Source organism: Corvus brachyrhynchos, unplaced genomic scaffold (genome assembly GCF_000691975.1).
Source record: "Corvus brachyrhynchos isolate BGI_N302 unplaced genomic scaffold, ASM69197v1 scaffold200, whole genome shotgun sequence".
Classification (NCBI taxonomy): Eukaryota; Metazoa; Chordata; class Aves; order Passeriformes; family Corvidae; genus Corvus; species Corvus brachyrhynchos.
The window spans coordinates 2,903,932-2,919,653 of NW_008236184.1; the positions used below are offsets into that span (position 1 = coordinate 2,903,932).

A 15,722-nucleotide genomic window follows, 5' to 3' on the forward strand; every position below is an offset into this window, starting at 1 on the left:
GGCGGGCAGCGGACGGGGAAGGCAGCCGGGATAGGGACCAGGGCAGGGCCAGTCCTTGCTGGCATCAGCCAGCAGCTTGGCTTAGGTCACATCTAGAGGAGGAGGGCAATGGCCAAAATGGCTATTAAATGTCCAGCAGACATGCAGGGCTGATCATCTCAGTTGCTGGATGTTTTGTCTAGATATGGGAAAAAAGCCATGGCCGAGGGGCATTGTGTTTAGTGCTTGACAAACACGTGACAGTAAAATGGTGGCTGAGCTCCTGCCTGGTACAGGCATAATGCGCCACAGTTGGAAAGCAGGCCCAGAAAATTCAGTGCATTTTGTTGATTGTCTGGTTCCCATCTGCAACTCTGAGTGCAATTTTGAGATCATGGATGGGTCTTTTATTTCAGTCCAAATCCCTGCCCTTCAAATCCAGTTGCTACATTTAATGAATGTCCTAGGCTACTGCACTTAAAAAAGAATGGTATTGAAGAGTGTCATCATTTGCAAGGGGTAACTAAGTGCTTGTTTTTCAAATGACCATCAAACAGCTGTTTATTAGTCCATGTTAATTCTCAGCTTTAAAAATCCAGGTTATCTGTTTTAGCTTAAGCACTGACCTAATTTATGTAGCTACTGTTTAATTATTTTTAAATGTTGAGCACAAAAGCAGATGCATCTTGGGGCAACCTGAATAGTTAACCACATTGGTGCATCATGTGTTTCAGCTGTCACATACAGCAGGACTGAAACCTTCCCCTTTGCAAATGAGCCAGCAAACAACTTCACCAAGGGGTAACGGAAACGAGCAAGTGGTAAAGCTAACTCTCCGAAAGCCAAGTCATAGATGGTGGTTTTTTGGGTTTTGGTTGGTTTTTTTTCCATGAGATACTGACCTTTTTAGACCATCCAGCAGACAGAAGCGAGTTGCTAGGGGAACTCTGTGTTATTTGCAGAAAAAAAAGGGTTATTATTCATTTGTACTTCAACCTTCCCGTGGCAGTGCTCTTAGTATCTGGATTTTTGCCTTGTCTCATTTTGGAAAGAAGACGCATTTTCTTTCCTTCTTCTCCTGTTATCCACTGCTGGTTTGGACAGGTGCCCCAGATATTTTTGGGTGTTCAGTAGACAGCATGAATTGTTCAGGCAAGAAATTTGGAGAGGAGATCTACAGTTCTTGGCTGACCTCTACTGTTGGCTCATTTTTTTGCTCTACACGTTTCTTTGTTGACAGTTGCCTTATTCCCTCCCCCATGATGAACACAGGGTCAGCATCCACCACGCACAGCCCAGGGTCTCCAGGGCTCAAAAGGCAAACCCTGCAGGGGATGGTGCTGAAACCCCAAATTCCTGTAGTATAAGCAATGAAATAATAATTTGTAACTATTACTTTGATAAATCTTGATTTATATTTTATTTGTGGCAGTCTTGTTTTCATCTGATGTTAGCAAATTGAATTTTATAGGCACTTCAGGAATTCATCTGATATTCTTTAATAGCAATCAGCACCTCAGCTCCTTGATTAAACTGTGTTCAATCAGGTGCATTCCTCTTAAAGGTTTTACCTTTCAAGTCAGAGATTCTGCTGTGAATGCACACAAATGGCAAGAAAAGGACTTACCTGCTTTCTGTAGACATCCTGGCTAATAAAAGTTAATTTCACAAACATTTATAGATATTGTGTAGATACTAGCAAAGAAAGGTTAACAAACACCATACTGAAGTCCTCTAAAAGCCTTTATTTATGGCGCTGGTTGTCTTTGTAGAATCTAGTGTTTACAACTCTAAAGCAAGCCATACAGTCTGTGGCCAGCAGAGGCTCTTTCTCTGCCTCCAGGGCCCACCGGTGACAATACCCACTCTTCTCTGAGCTTTGATTCTTCTCTCTGTTGTATGCTATCCGGCCAGATGATTTGGAGGCAGTTGTTTCCTCTCCCTAGATGATAACTTCTTAGACACAATGATGAATGTGAGTCCACTTTACAGGCTGTAAAAACGATTACAGCCTGTTACAGGCTGTAGAAACGATTGTGGGTCTCCCAGCACACCTTCCACAGTTGGATGCTTGCCAGAATATAAACAAGCCCATAATGTCTGTTTGTGTCTCATTTACATGGGACATAATTAGAGATGGCCAATTGTGTGTCTGTCTGTTTGTGAATAACCAATTGCTCAAGGACACAACATTATGCACAGATCACATGTCATATATTGAGGTCAGGCATAAGAAAATACGTGTGTGGTAGTAGTGTGCATGTAATACTGGTGTGCTGTTTATTGCTTCTTTATCTGATAAGCAAAAAAGTAAATACGTCCTTGTAAAAAACGCTTCACTCAAGTACTATTTCAGGTCTATTTTGAGTCTGAGTGAGGCACAGAGTTACTACAGAAACAGTTACAGGATTCTGAATGTGTCTATAGAAGAGACTCTCATCATGACTGTAAGATGTTTGTTTATACCCAAATACCATCTTCCTAGTTCAGTTTACAAGGCTAATCTCATGCTTTGGTCAGTGAAAAGAGCCAGGGACTGAAGAACATTCAGAATGACTCGTGCAGTCACTACAAGATGTTGCAGTTGCCCAGGGTTTATAATATCCCAGAATTGCAAGGAATATCCTCTTTTTCTCTTTGAACAGATTTGCAGATGAACAAAATCATGCATCTTCCTAAAGTGACGGAAGATGACAAAACAGCCCTGAGATGAGGCTGATAGTGAAGAAGTGACCATCTCGTACTGTATCTATCTACCGTGACTGCAGCACCTTCTGAGTTTGATCTAATTATTGTGCACCTGCAATGACCTGGGGTACCCATATCAGAAAATAATCTGCTTTTCCTTATTTTTCCTTCTTTTTAGAGAAGAAGGTAGAATAGGCTAGGATTTTAAATGGTAGCTTATAGCATGTGTTAGATGCCTACATTTTTGTGAATATTACTCAAATTAAATTACCTCTTGTTATCTGGTTGGGGTTTTTTCCCTTTTTCTTAGGTAGTCCTAGTAACTGCATCTCGTGTTATTAGTTATTCTCTGTTGTTTACTTTGCCCAGTGATAGTCTCAGGGATTGAGAGCGAATATGTGACAAGCTTGATTTTTTTCTGTGAAATGTCCTGAAACATTATATGGTTTCTTTCTTGCAGGAGGTAGCAAGTAGTTTTGATGCTGAGTTTCTATTGAAGGATGAATTAGCCATCTGAAATATGGTTAATTTTGTGATTAAACTTTATATTCTCTACACCCTAACTTGAACAGAGGTTCACAAAGGCAGTCTCTTCCCCCAGTTCTTAGCTCCTACACCAGTATGTGATTTCCAGAAAATGATCCATTCCCCAAATGATCTTCTGTTGGGAAGGATAAAGAAGAGCACAGACTAGTCTGTTGTTTAAAAATAAGAAAGCTGCTGCCCTGCCACTTTGTAAAAAGTAATTACAGAGAGAATGTTTCTGAACAGTACTCAGATGTGAGGAATAAGGATTTGTCAAATTTGCCTAATGACTGTGTAACTAATGAGTAAGACCTGTGGTCATTTACGTAATGCAAACGTTTCAGAACTCATACTTGTCTTTTATTACTGTTAGCCTACACTCACATTGAAGTGTGAGCATATTGAACAACAGTGGCAGCACCACTGTGTTACTGTGAATGAAACATCTCAAATGCTATAACTACAGAGATTTCTCAGCATATCTGCCCTACAGGTGTTTTTCTCTGTCCAGAGAAATATCACAGGTTTTCACTGACATCATGCTCAGCACGTTTGCACTTTGATTTCTGTTCTTCTCATTTCAGCCTCTGTCAGGTCCTTCTGATGCATTTTGTAATTCCAGGGCTTGGCATTCATTTCTCAATGACATACAATTCACATTACAGATTCGCTTTGCCATCTTTTTGGATGAGTGTGAACAACAGAAAGTTGACAAAACTGCTTTTCTTCACCCTGGTTAATTTTAAACAACTACATAATTTAGGGTTCACAGAAGCTAATTAAAGTTGACAGGAAATCTGCATTTTAGGCCTACAGCTTTAACAGATCCTCATCTATAAGCATCTGAAGATCAACCTTATTTATCTTGTCCTAAAGCAACACACTAGAAATTTTTCTTTCCTGAAAAAATTACCATCTGCTGCAATTTAAATAACTAACATGAATTCCACAGAAATGGTCACTCGATCTGTAAAGACCATTCCAATAAGGCCTTTGACCATAAAGCTAAGCTCAAACCCTTTGTAAGACAGAATGTTGTAGCAAAACTGAGAGCAAATTCATTTAAACTTTGGCCTTATAGTTCAGTCTTGCAAATCCAAATTTCTACAGCCAAGATTTCTAAAAAGAAAAGTAGTCAGGGTGCCCTCATCTGCTAGAGAATACTGAATTTTGGCCTTTAGAATCCTAATGGTTAAGTTTCAGTTCATCGAGCACATACATTTTTAATATGGCTTTGGGGAGAAAGAATTTTTAGTTTTTTGTCTTGAAATGCATGGATTACAAATTTACAACTGTATTTCTTACCTTGCATAAAACCAGCACTTCCTAATATTCCTTCCTAACTTCTCCTGCAAAGAAAGCCTCAGTATCACTACTAAGGACATCAGTCCAGTCCTTGTATGATTTATTTTAACCAGTCACTGGTGAAGTTAATGTTTTTCAAGCATGTGCAACAACAAACATCATGTATCATCTTCTATTTTAAATGAGATCTTATGCTTTCTCTATAATTGCCCCTCTATACTGGCACAGCACACAGAGCAGCAGCAGAGCTACAAAGGGCAACTGCCCTGGTGAGTCGCTGGAGACCGGGGAGGCGTTCAGAGAGGAATCCAGGGAGGAATTCATTGCTCTCAGCACTGGAGAGTGGCAGCTAGTCATGGCTCAGTGAAACATGCTGTTTATCTCCAGCCAGCTGGTGACAGTCCTTCATGGAAACTGTTGCAAATGGAAGCATTCAGAGAATGGAAACAAAAATTAATAATTTTTGTTATCAGAACACAGCATATTTGGAGGCTGTGGATCCTTTAGAGACCGGCAGATTTTCAAAACGCAATTCTTTATTGGACTCAAAGGAACTCTCAAAGCAGCTGCTAGATTGTTTCACTGAGGAAGAGCTGTGGACCTCTGGAGGAGGAACTGAAACTACTTTAAATATAGGGTTTGATGGAAAATTCACGACACGCAATTCAAAATACTAGATGTGATCTATTTTATCTGAATCCCTTAGAGAAACACAGACTTCATTGGTGTGTTTCTGGAGCACTGAAGACGGGTTGTGTGTTTGCCATGTTCAGGAATAGAGGCCACGTTTTTCCGCATGGGCAGCACGTCATGGAGCAGCCGTGCTCTGATTTCCCAAACATGGCAAATGAAAGCAGCAGAAAGTGCCTGCTGGCTCCTAGGCTTGCTGAAATGGCCAAGTGTGTGGGAGTAGTGGATGCCTCTTCCAGCTGGCCTTCTGATGTTATTGTTTGTGACACAGTCAGGGGGACTTCTCCCTACTCATTCCTGGTTTCAAAGCCCAGGCGGTCTCCTCATTATATCAGCTGCAAAGCCAGTGAGCGTAGGTGGGTGTACCAAGTTTCAGTAGCACAGCTCAGGGAGCAGAGTTGTCAGGGAAGTGAGAAAGCACATCTCAAGCCCCCAGTGCCCAGCACTCCTCTACCACAAGCCCTTGCTGATCAGCCAGAGACCAGGGCTGGTGCAGGCGGGTGAATGAATGTCTTGTAATCACATATTTAAGTAGCAGATAGGAAATACAGCCCTTGGTCATCTGTGATTCATCTCCTCAGCACTGGAGAACCTGACAGAGTAAACGACCGAGTAACAGCCCCAGCACAGATGTCTGAGGAACCATTTCATGAGCCAGTTGGGGGGAAGCAATCACAATAGACCCATGCACAGAGGGAAGACTTTTCCAGCAACAGACCTGCCTTTGATTTTGGTGATAGTTAGCTCTCAAAATAAAACTTCTCTCTTTTCCAATGACATCAAAAGGGTTTTTGTTACTCATGGGTGAATGCAAATTGCTTTCAGTGTATTTTTCTTGAACTAGATTTAAAAGACCACAGATAGTTCATACATTTATTATGGACAATTTTTTTCTAAAACTTCTTTTTATTATCACAGAGAGGATGAAAAAAGGGAGAATGGGGACAGAGAGAGAGGAAGCAACTGTCTGGTTTTCTCAATGCTTCTAATTAGGTAGGAGGATTTTTCAAGCTTGGATAAGCTTTCAGGTATTTGCTTAAGCATTTGTTTCACAGGAGAAATTTTAGACCACTGATTACTTTAATGACTAATTAGAAGTTTAAAAATATTAGAAAAATAAAGTTAAAATCTGACTTAAAATCTGCCTGCCAATTAGACCAACATATTTGGAATGTTCTCTTATGTTCAGAGAGAATATTGTTTCACACAGCTTCAGGAGTATCTTTTTCTGCACATCTTGCTTGTGCAGATACAAGAAGTGAAATCCTTAATTTTGTAACTCTATTGGTCTTCAGTTTGATCCATTTGCTATGATATGAGAGCATGAGAAAAATTATCACAGTTACCTGAGCCAGGCAAATAAAGAAAGAAGCTTACAGCAGCTTTCTATTTTCACATTTCAAGTTCATTTTTAACCAGGGATGTTTGGATACCCAGGTATCTTTTAATGAAACCAAGCTTTAAGAGATTTTTCTGGTTTTGCTCTATACATAGAACATCTACTTACCTAAAACAGTGTTCCTGCTTTTGCTAATTTACATAAGTAAACCTTAATTTTTAATTGAAGCTATTACTCCTATTAAATCTTTTGGGATGTCTAAATAAAAATGCTGTGTGTCTCTTTAATGGCTGTAATTCAAGGCTATCTTTTTATCATGGTCAAAATTGTTCTTCTGGATTCCTGCTTAATTATGAAGATAATGCAATGTGGCAGGTCAGAGGCAACAATGACATTGCTAATGCCAGGCTGCAAAGATAGCCTGTAAGTAGCTGAGATGGCTTGAATATTTTGAGTAATAATTTAATTTATCTGTTTGTTGATGGATTGTCTGTGGTACTGATTTTTATAGTGCAAAAATGTCAATGTTTTCATGATGATGATCCTAAGAAAATGTTAGTACATTTTTTAAAGCACTGCAGTGATTTAGAGTCTGTGTCATACTTTTTAAAGAGATTTTGGTCACCTGGGAGCTTCAGTCTTAGGGGAGCCCCATAAGTTTGAATGCCTAAAAGTGGGTTTTCAAAGCAGGTAGCTGCATTTATTCTTGGCAATAAAATAAATAATAAATTGCCAAACTGTATGTGAAAATTTTACCCTACCATTGATGTTAATTTTAATTTTTAATGTTCAAATATTGTGTAACAAACTCATTGAAACTGTTGATTTTGAAAGTTGTGAATGTCCAAGCACAGAAATGCCCAGTTCAGTGGGTTAAAAGGACAGTTTCTGCAGCTCTCCCTGATAGAGTGAGCTCAGCTGAGCAGGCTGTGTGGGAGCCAGGCACAGGTGCTGCAGGCTGCTCGGGGCTCTCTGGTAACAGAGGCCTGGCCACTGACCTGTCGGTGTGATCCTGGTGTTCACTGCACAGCAGCCTGGCTGGGACATGTCCCTGCTCTCTGCTGACCTGCTCTGGAGCTGAGTCACCCCAGGAAATCCTTCTGTGCCTCAGCCATGTCCTGAGCTGCTCTAGGTTTGCTCCCTCCTTTTTATCCTGGTGTACCATTTGTGTGGTCGGTGCATTATATTGCCAGATTCTTCCAGTTTCATTGTAGCCTTTTCCTAGTTTTGAAGAGGAAGTCACGGGATTCCTTCTGGAGGAGGAGAAAATAGAGTTGTTGTGTGAATGTGGAAGTGCCCAGGTGATAAAAGATAGGATTCTGATAGGTTTCCCACCTGAGGGAGACTGACTGGGTTTTAGGATTAAGTACAGGAACAGAAGAGACAGAGGTGCTCTCTTGAGAGCATTGGCTTTATTGCACTGTTGGCTCTCTTTATATGTATATATTTATTTTCTTTTACCTTTTTGAGTTGATCTGGTATCTGCTTAGCTAATATGGCTTACCTTTAGTGAAAGGATTAACTGATTTTTGGATTAAATCTTAGCAATGTTTGCTTTGTTAGGAAAGTAAGTAATTGCAGAACTGCTGGTTTAGGGGTTCTTTTATCTTTTTTGTTTTAATCACATCTGAGAATTCATAGAGCATCTTATTGTTGGTGTTAGCACATATTCAGGTTAATAATTTAGGAAATGTACTCCTGTAATTCATAAACCAGTGAGGATTATTGAGATATTTTCAATGCATCCATTTTCTTCCACAGTGACTGCATAGACCATGAAGAAAATTAGAATCTCCTTGTCAAAGGTGGGACTGAGACACAAAGCAAGTTGGAAGAAGATGATGGCCAGGTAAGATTTTAATTTTTCTCTTTGAACATCTTGCTAGAGCCACGTGATCCTAGAGAGTCTTCCTATAGGAAAGTTCTATTAAATTGAGACAAAATAGGATTGAAATGAAGTTTGGTGAAATATTTAGGTTAGCAGAGCTCTCCTTCTCAATCTCCTCTTCATTACTTTAATGATCAGGAATGAACAAAAGGAACCCAGATTCATTCCAGGCTGTGGTACTAACCTGTGAACTCCCCAGTTTCATTAAGGTGCCTGGTAGGTTCATGTGGAAAACTTGGAGTACGCTCTGGGAAGAGCAGTATGTGTGTGGAGAGCCAGCCAAGGCAGAGTGGTGAAGAAACACTGGGAATACATGCAGGACTTAAAAGTGCTCCTCTCTCTCCTCTCTTTGTGCTAAAGACATCCGTGCCCTATCTGTCTGGAATGTCTTATAGAAATGGATTCAAAATTCATTAGGAAAAATTAGTATAACTGTTGAAATTGATGCTTGTATTACTGGTGGAATTGAGTCTTAATTACAAGGCATGTTTATGTGTATGGCATAAACTATCACTAGTAAATGGTCATGGAATCATGGAATATCCTGAGCTGGAGAGACCCACAAGGATCATCAAGTCCAGCTCCTGGCCCTGCACAGAGCTACCCCAAGAGTTCCTGTGTGTCTGAGAGTGTTGTCCAAATGCTTCTGGAACTCTGGCAGGCTTGGTGCTGTGACCACTTCCCTGGAGAGCCTGTTCCAGTGCCCAAACACCCTCTGGGTGAATGATGACATTGCAAAGGCAGTGCTGTTTCTAACTGCAGATTATCGTATGTACAATCAATTTCCTGATTTTCTGGATGACTTCTGTAAGGTTAAGCATCTGGGACAGATGCATTCCCATTCCTGAATGCTTTTTGTAAGACAGACCAAAGGATCTGTTCTTTCTATGAGTAAAAAAAAATAATCACTGTCTTTAAAAAACATTCTTTTCCCCTGGGAGAAAGTTTTATTCATCACAAATTGGTTTTATTTTTTCCCCTTATAACAGGCTGTTATTTATAAAAGTTCTTGAAGTGAATCACGGAGTTCTGAACTTTGAAACTCTCTGCAAATAGCAATGAAACTTGCCTTAAGTGTAAATGAGCAGCGATTTAAATATTAACTATCAGTTGATATTTCACATTGCTTCCCACATACTCATTTATAAAACAGTCAAGCTGCAAGCTGTGTAAAAATAGCATTTACTTACTGCTGTGGTTTAATTGAAAGTTTGGTGTTTGAGGATGGTTAACACTGGTACGTGGGAACTGGTAATGACTGTTACGCTTGCTGTGTCATAGCTCTGCTGTGTGGTCTTGAGAGATGACTAAAATTAATGGTGTGCCATTCCCCTAACCTGAGTTGTTATAATCCATATCTAACAGCGATACTGTAAAACTGATAATTATTTTATCATACAACAAAATTGTATTCGTGCTTACACATAACTAGAGTGCAGCAAGAACATGTTTACAGCGTTCTTCAGCTTCTGGGAATTTGAAACCACCAGATTCCACAGTGGGTGAATTAAAGACAGTGGATAACCAGACTCCACTAATATATTAATTAAATTGCCATCAGTAAAGGAAAAAAAAAATAGAAGGAAAGACCATTACTTGTCTGGAATACTATTTTACTATTTTGCAATATTTTTTTATCAGTACCAAACTGGGCCATTAATGTCTCTCATATCATTTCTTTTTTCACCTTGTGCACAGGTAGGGATTTGACTGATTGTTACAAGAAACTTTAGCAGGAGTACAACCTGTTCTGGGACTATGGGGTGTTGGCTAATAGTATAATTAAAAACAGAGTTACAGAAAGGTGTCTGATGGCCCAGGTGAGCCAAGTATTTAAAATATATTTTGTACTCATGTGAAAACCAGGTTCATCATGCACGAAGTGGCAAATTTGTTTAGATACAAAATATAAGATGTATTTTAGATGCCACATATAAATATGTGTAGACATTTCAGTATTAACCACTATATGCTTCTATGAGCTGGAGTATACATAAGAGTTGAGGTTGTTAATCATTTGCAATTAGTCACAGTCATACTACTCGACCAGAGAGCCAGACCCTCTGCCATTGTTCCTTCAGGCCTCCCTTGTGCCACGGCCCGCTCGTGAAGCAAAAGGCTCTCAAATGAGCATTGCTGGGTGCTTTACTTATTTATCCTTCTACTTCTGAATGACAATTAAAATATCTTCTCAGTGAAAGTCTTGCTGTTCTGTCCTTAATGCCATAATATTCCCTTGCACTTTCCAGATGCAAACACGGGTGATTATCTCAGTATACAGATGACTCCATTCCTGTCCCTGTCGCTTAAATCTTGCCTCGAGTCCTCAGTTGTTCTCCTGTAGCTCGGTGAGGACTCTCCAGAGCCAATGACAGGCAGGAGGAGCTTCACAGCCGATATTAAATGTATGAGGGTCTTTGGTCTCTGCCTGGGCTTCGATCTTGTGTGTCAGACAGGTGCCTGACTTATGGAGCTCCTCCTGCTTTAGTGTGCTTTACTGGGAACCAAGCTGTAGTAATGCAAGGGGAGGAGGATTTTTGCCCTGATGTGGTGTTCGCCATATCAAGTTCCTGCCCATTTGTGCCAGGCAGTGCCAGCCTATCCCCAGAAGACCTCAAGGAGACTCACCCTTAACTGAATCTCTGTGTTCGCCCTGGTTAATGGATTTGTCTTAACAAGTGCTGTCCATAAGGCACAATCTTTTGACTTAGTGAAATAATCTGTATGACTTTCCCTAGGGCTTCCTACCTGCTGAAATCCTTTCCAGAGCTGTCAGTTCTTGCAGACAGGCAGTTCTCGCCTGCCTGCCTTTGCCTGACAAGAATAGTGACATCAGGTGGCAGTGGGGCCTCAGGGACAGAACAATACTCAATTCCTTTGTCACCTTTTCCTCATTATTTTTTTAAATTTAACATGGTGTGGAAGTTACTACAGTCTGGGCAACCTGATAAATGCAAATATCAATTTACCACTAGGTAGTTTACTGAAATAAAGGGCACAGAGCTATAGATAATGGGCCCAAACTAGCCCAAAATCTATCAGGAGATTCAGTATCCCCCCACTGTGCTCTGTCTCATGATGTCAATATTGGATTTTCCTTATCACCCCTCACTCTGGATAATGGAGATACATTACTAAAATAAACACTTGATAGTATTACACTACTCATTTTTTGTCTTGTTAGTCTACACTAACTGGAAACCCAAAATGTTAAATAATGGTTAAGATTTTGCTATTAATGAAAGATCTTTTCCAAACTAAATGATTCTATGATTCTAAGGTAGCAGTAGACCATACTAGAGACCAGCAGTCCCTTTTGTTTTGCAACACAAAACATAATACATGCAAAGAGGTAAGCAAGCAGTTTACACTGTGAGCTGCCACATTCATTTTAGGAAGATTAATCTCACCAAGGAAAGCATATGTGGAATTGGGTCACGGAACTTCGCATATTCAAGCTTGTGTAAGATACAAAGTGATCAATCCCTGTAAGATCTTTGTAAAGTGAACAAGGTTTATTATTTATAGTAGTAAACAGGCTGGCATTTATCTTTTCAAAGCATGGCAGTAGCATAAAGTATGTTTTGACTTCTGTTTTTTCCAGTTATTTGCATTTTAAAAGCCCTACTTTGAGTCATTATACCTTTCTTGAATTTCATGATTTATATAAGATAAGGTACTTGGAATGTACTGAAATTACAATTCTCAAAGGTAGTGAAGATGAAAGACCATGGACAACATGGAAATTCAGTGTTATATATGCAGCTGTATATATACTCTAATATGCAATTATTGAGACTTTAAGTTATTTTCGGTGGAGATGGCAAGATCACAAAGGCCACCTGGCAGGGTGGGTGCCTGCCTCACAGTCCTGATACCATCAGGAAATGGCAGCACAACCATGAGACAGCACAGGCACTGAAATATGTCTTCATTTACAGTCTGCTTCAACTTCAAACACATAGAATGGAAGCCTGTTTTACTGCAGTGGCATTAGAAAATGAGCCTTAGCAGAAGCTGAAGTCAGGTTTAATAAGAGGAACTGTTTGGAGTATGTGCAGCAGTGCATGGTGGTTTATTTTAATTCCTTCCTACTAGAAGCAAATCTCCTTTCTCCTCTCTCACCAGCAATTCCTACTCACCCTCTCATACATGTCAGGTTTTTTGTATTATGACAATTACTACTCAGTTTTCTTCTTAAACTTGATGCTGGTTCTATGTACATCACTGAGCTCAAAGCATTTTTTCACTGATCTGTGCCAAAAAAGTCATGGCTTTCTCACGTATTTTGTAATGTTTGAGGCTATTCCACTGTATTATTTATTGAGATAATCCTTGCATGGATTGAGAGCAGCTTTTTGTGCTGGGCCCAGAGCTTCATCTTGTAGTAACTGTTGAGGTTATCCTGGGGTCTTTCAGCCCCAGTCAGTCTCAGAGCAGGAGGCAGTGCTGGAGGAGCCTCTCCTGCACGTCTGCAGCAGCCCCTGGGACCATCAGTGTGGAAGGCACATTGCTCTTTGAGCTGTATATGATTTAAGGTCTAGTGCTTTAGAACTGTCCCCGATTTTTCTCTGGGTTTGGGAGTTTGTCTGGAGTTTTCTAATGCTTTGTGTTGACCAGAGTTCTGCTGACAGAAAAGGCAGCAGAGAGCTTTGGTCCCCACTTGGCATTTTTCATGCATTGCCTAAAGGAGCATCACAATCACTCTCAGAACATTTTACTTAATTAATCATCTGCCTTTATTGAGATTTTACAGAGCGACACTTTGAGAATATTTTTTTCTTTTTCTTTTGTCAAAGTGCATGGTATTGTTAAATACTCCGGCCCCATCCCAGTGGTAATGCAGCATCTACGGATAACACAGGTACATTGAGACTCGTTCTTCACTTGCCAAGAGTAACAGTGACACCCTGTGGCAAATTGAGTAGAGGCCGTGCGCCCAATTTCCTTGGCTTCTTTCAAATTTGCCTCCGAATTTCTTACACTGTGGGGAGTGTCACAGGAGGAATTCCTCCTCTACACATGGGAGGGCTTCATCAGTTTGTCATGTCTGTTATCAGACGTTTCCATTATTGGAAAACATATATAATGAGCACTTTAATTCTTAGATACAGAGAACACTCTCTGCCCCAGACGGCCAGATGCTTGTGAAGGTGGAGCACAAAACAGAAATGGGGAAGAGAATTTTGCATTTCAGTTTAAATTGATGTTACAGGAATACACTGCTCTTCATTATCATTCATACTGTTTTTCTGTAACGTGGCAACTGTCTATTGAACTATATCAGACTGTAATGACAAAGATATCCACAATATAAAGGTATCCACAACACAAAACTGTACTACATAAACAATTACATGTTGACGTTAGGGTCATCCTTTTAACTTCTTGCTTGCACCATTCCTTTGGTTTGTTTAGTGAGTATAAACAGTACAATTGCTCTGTAATTACTGACATAATTCTGATTCCAGTTGAGTCCCTCACTGCACAGTACTATGGTTCTACTGTTACCACATGCTAGTGTAAAAGCCATGTACTCCAGTTAAACGTTTTCCAATGAGTTTTGACACTCAGTATGTGCTACATAGCCGACTGAATACTATGGTCTGCACACTGCAAGTGGTTTAAGCCTCATGCATGTGAAATAGCTGACAAAAGAAAGATTTTAAAACTTCATGAGAGCAAGTGGTCTGCTTTTGGCTTTTGGGGGGTTTTGTGCTGGTGGTTTCTTTGGGTTGTGTTGCTGGTTTGGTGGGGGTTTTATGGATGTAGGAAGAAAAAAAAATTAAGAAATATTTGGCAAATATCCCTGTGAAACTTCATTTCCATTCAGAATCTTCTGTTATACGTAGATTGCCTTAAAAAACTAATGAACACACAGGAAAGAATGTAATAAATTAGGTTTTGATCCTCTGTGCTTGGAATTTAAGGCCATTATGTCTTGTCCTATCAGGAGTCTGTTTAGTTTAGGTATTTGGGTGGCAAGGCAATCCTCTTTAAGCAGTGGAATAGATTGCATTAGTCAATGGTTCATTCTTGAAAGATTGTTATAAGCAAGTTACACAAGTGTCTACGGCAAATAGTTTAGGTAGAGTTGGATCTATTTCAAAGTGGAGAGATGGAGCAGATGACTTCCTAAGGCTCCTCCCAGTCCTTCCTTCAGTGAGTTTATGGTTTATGTGTCAGTGAACTTTGTGATTTAAATAATATTTTGTGCCCCTCTAGTATTATACTTCCCCAAGTCTCCTTCTGTTTGCTCGAGTGCCATCCACACAAACACTGCCTCACTACCTTTTTCCTTTTGTGGGTTTGGCAGACTTGCACTTGGTGCACAAAACAGACTTATAGCATGAGTACTTGTGCTGAACAAGAAAGCACATTATTTCCACCATCAAAAGCCCTTGGTGTCCCTGAAGGACTGGAACACAGGAAACCCACTGGACACCAGCGTGGAAGGGAAAAAAAAAAGGGACAGCTCTGCTTTCAGGCACTGCTGTTTCCTTCTATTTGGCTTTACAGGATCTCTGCAGGTCAGTATTCAGAATGAGTTTCCATTTGGCAAAATCAAGTTCCCATAGCCCAGTGTCTGTAGCACTGCCCTCCTGGCTTCATAGTTGTTCCCTGGAGGGGATGCTGTGTCTGAGGAGAGGATTTTGCTTAACAGGTTAAGATGATCAGAAGATACTCCAGTCCTCAGAAGGGACTCTAAATTCTCCCTTGAAGGACTCACTTATCACATACAAGCACTCCCTGGCAGACTATGCAGACAAGACATGCTTGATCTGGGCCTTCTTCCACTTAGCACTTTAGAGTTTGAAGACACTGCTTGGCAGTAGGTTGTGTATTATTTTATTTAGACTTTTAGTTATTGGCTTTAGCTGAGATTTAGGAAAAAAACATTTTTAAAACAGAAAAAGTAAAATGGTATAGGGTTTCATGTGTTGTTTTATATTTGGATCAATCACACAAGATTTTTACAAGAGAAACAATTTATTAAACTCCTATATAAATTGTTTCTCTGATTCCTTGTATGCTTTTAATTTCATACCAGATTCCCTCAGGTACAGACTTCCAATTACAGAACTAAAACATGATTCTGGTTTTGGTCTGTCTCTTTTTGTTTCTTTCTTTGTGTCTTGGGGTGACCTTATGATCTGTATCCCATATCGCTGCCTATGCCCAGAAATTAATTCCTGTGCCTTTCTATGCCTCTAAACTGAGCCTGAGAGGGGGAAGGAAAAAACTGAGCAAAACTTTTTCAAAGCAGTTTGCAGCTTGTTCAAGGTCACACACAGATAGCAATTTGTT

General features: G+C 40.1%; 2 protein-coding genes across 4 annotated transcripts in view; one reads left to right on the forward strand and one right to left on the reverse strand.

The window, feature by feature from the left end:
• LOC108447296 (neuronal acetylcholine receptor subunit alpha-7-like) overlaps nucleotides 1–1,623 on the reverse strand; it is a 29,021-nt gene extending 27,398 nt beyond the window's left edge. The window contains exon 1 of the mRNA XM_017736833.1: nucleotides 1,607–1,623. Coding sequence (XP_017592322.1) covers nucleotides 1,607–1,623 — 17 coding nt within the window. The remainder of the gene's footprint in view (nucleotides 1–1,606) is intronic.
• A 6,689-nt stretch (nucleotides 1,624–8,312) lies between these two features.
• The window catches only part of MYO1E (myosin IE), a 109,545-nt gene continuing 102,135 nt past the window's right edge, over nucleotides 8,313–15,722 (forward strand). For all 3 annotated transcript variants that reach the window (XR_001863135.1, XM_017737764.1, XM_017737769.1), the window contains exon 1: nucleotides 8,313–8,375. The gene's annotated coding sequence lies outside the window, so the exon portion shown is untranslated. The remainder of the gene's footprint in view (nucleotides 8,376–15,722) is intronic.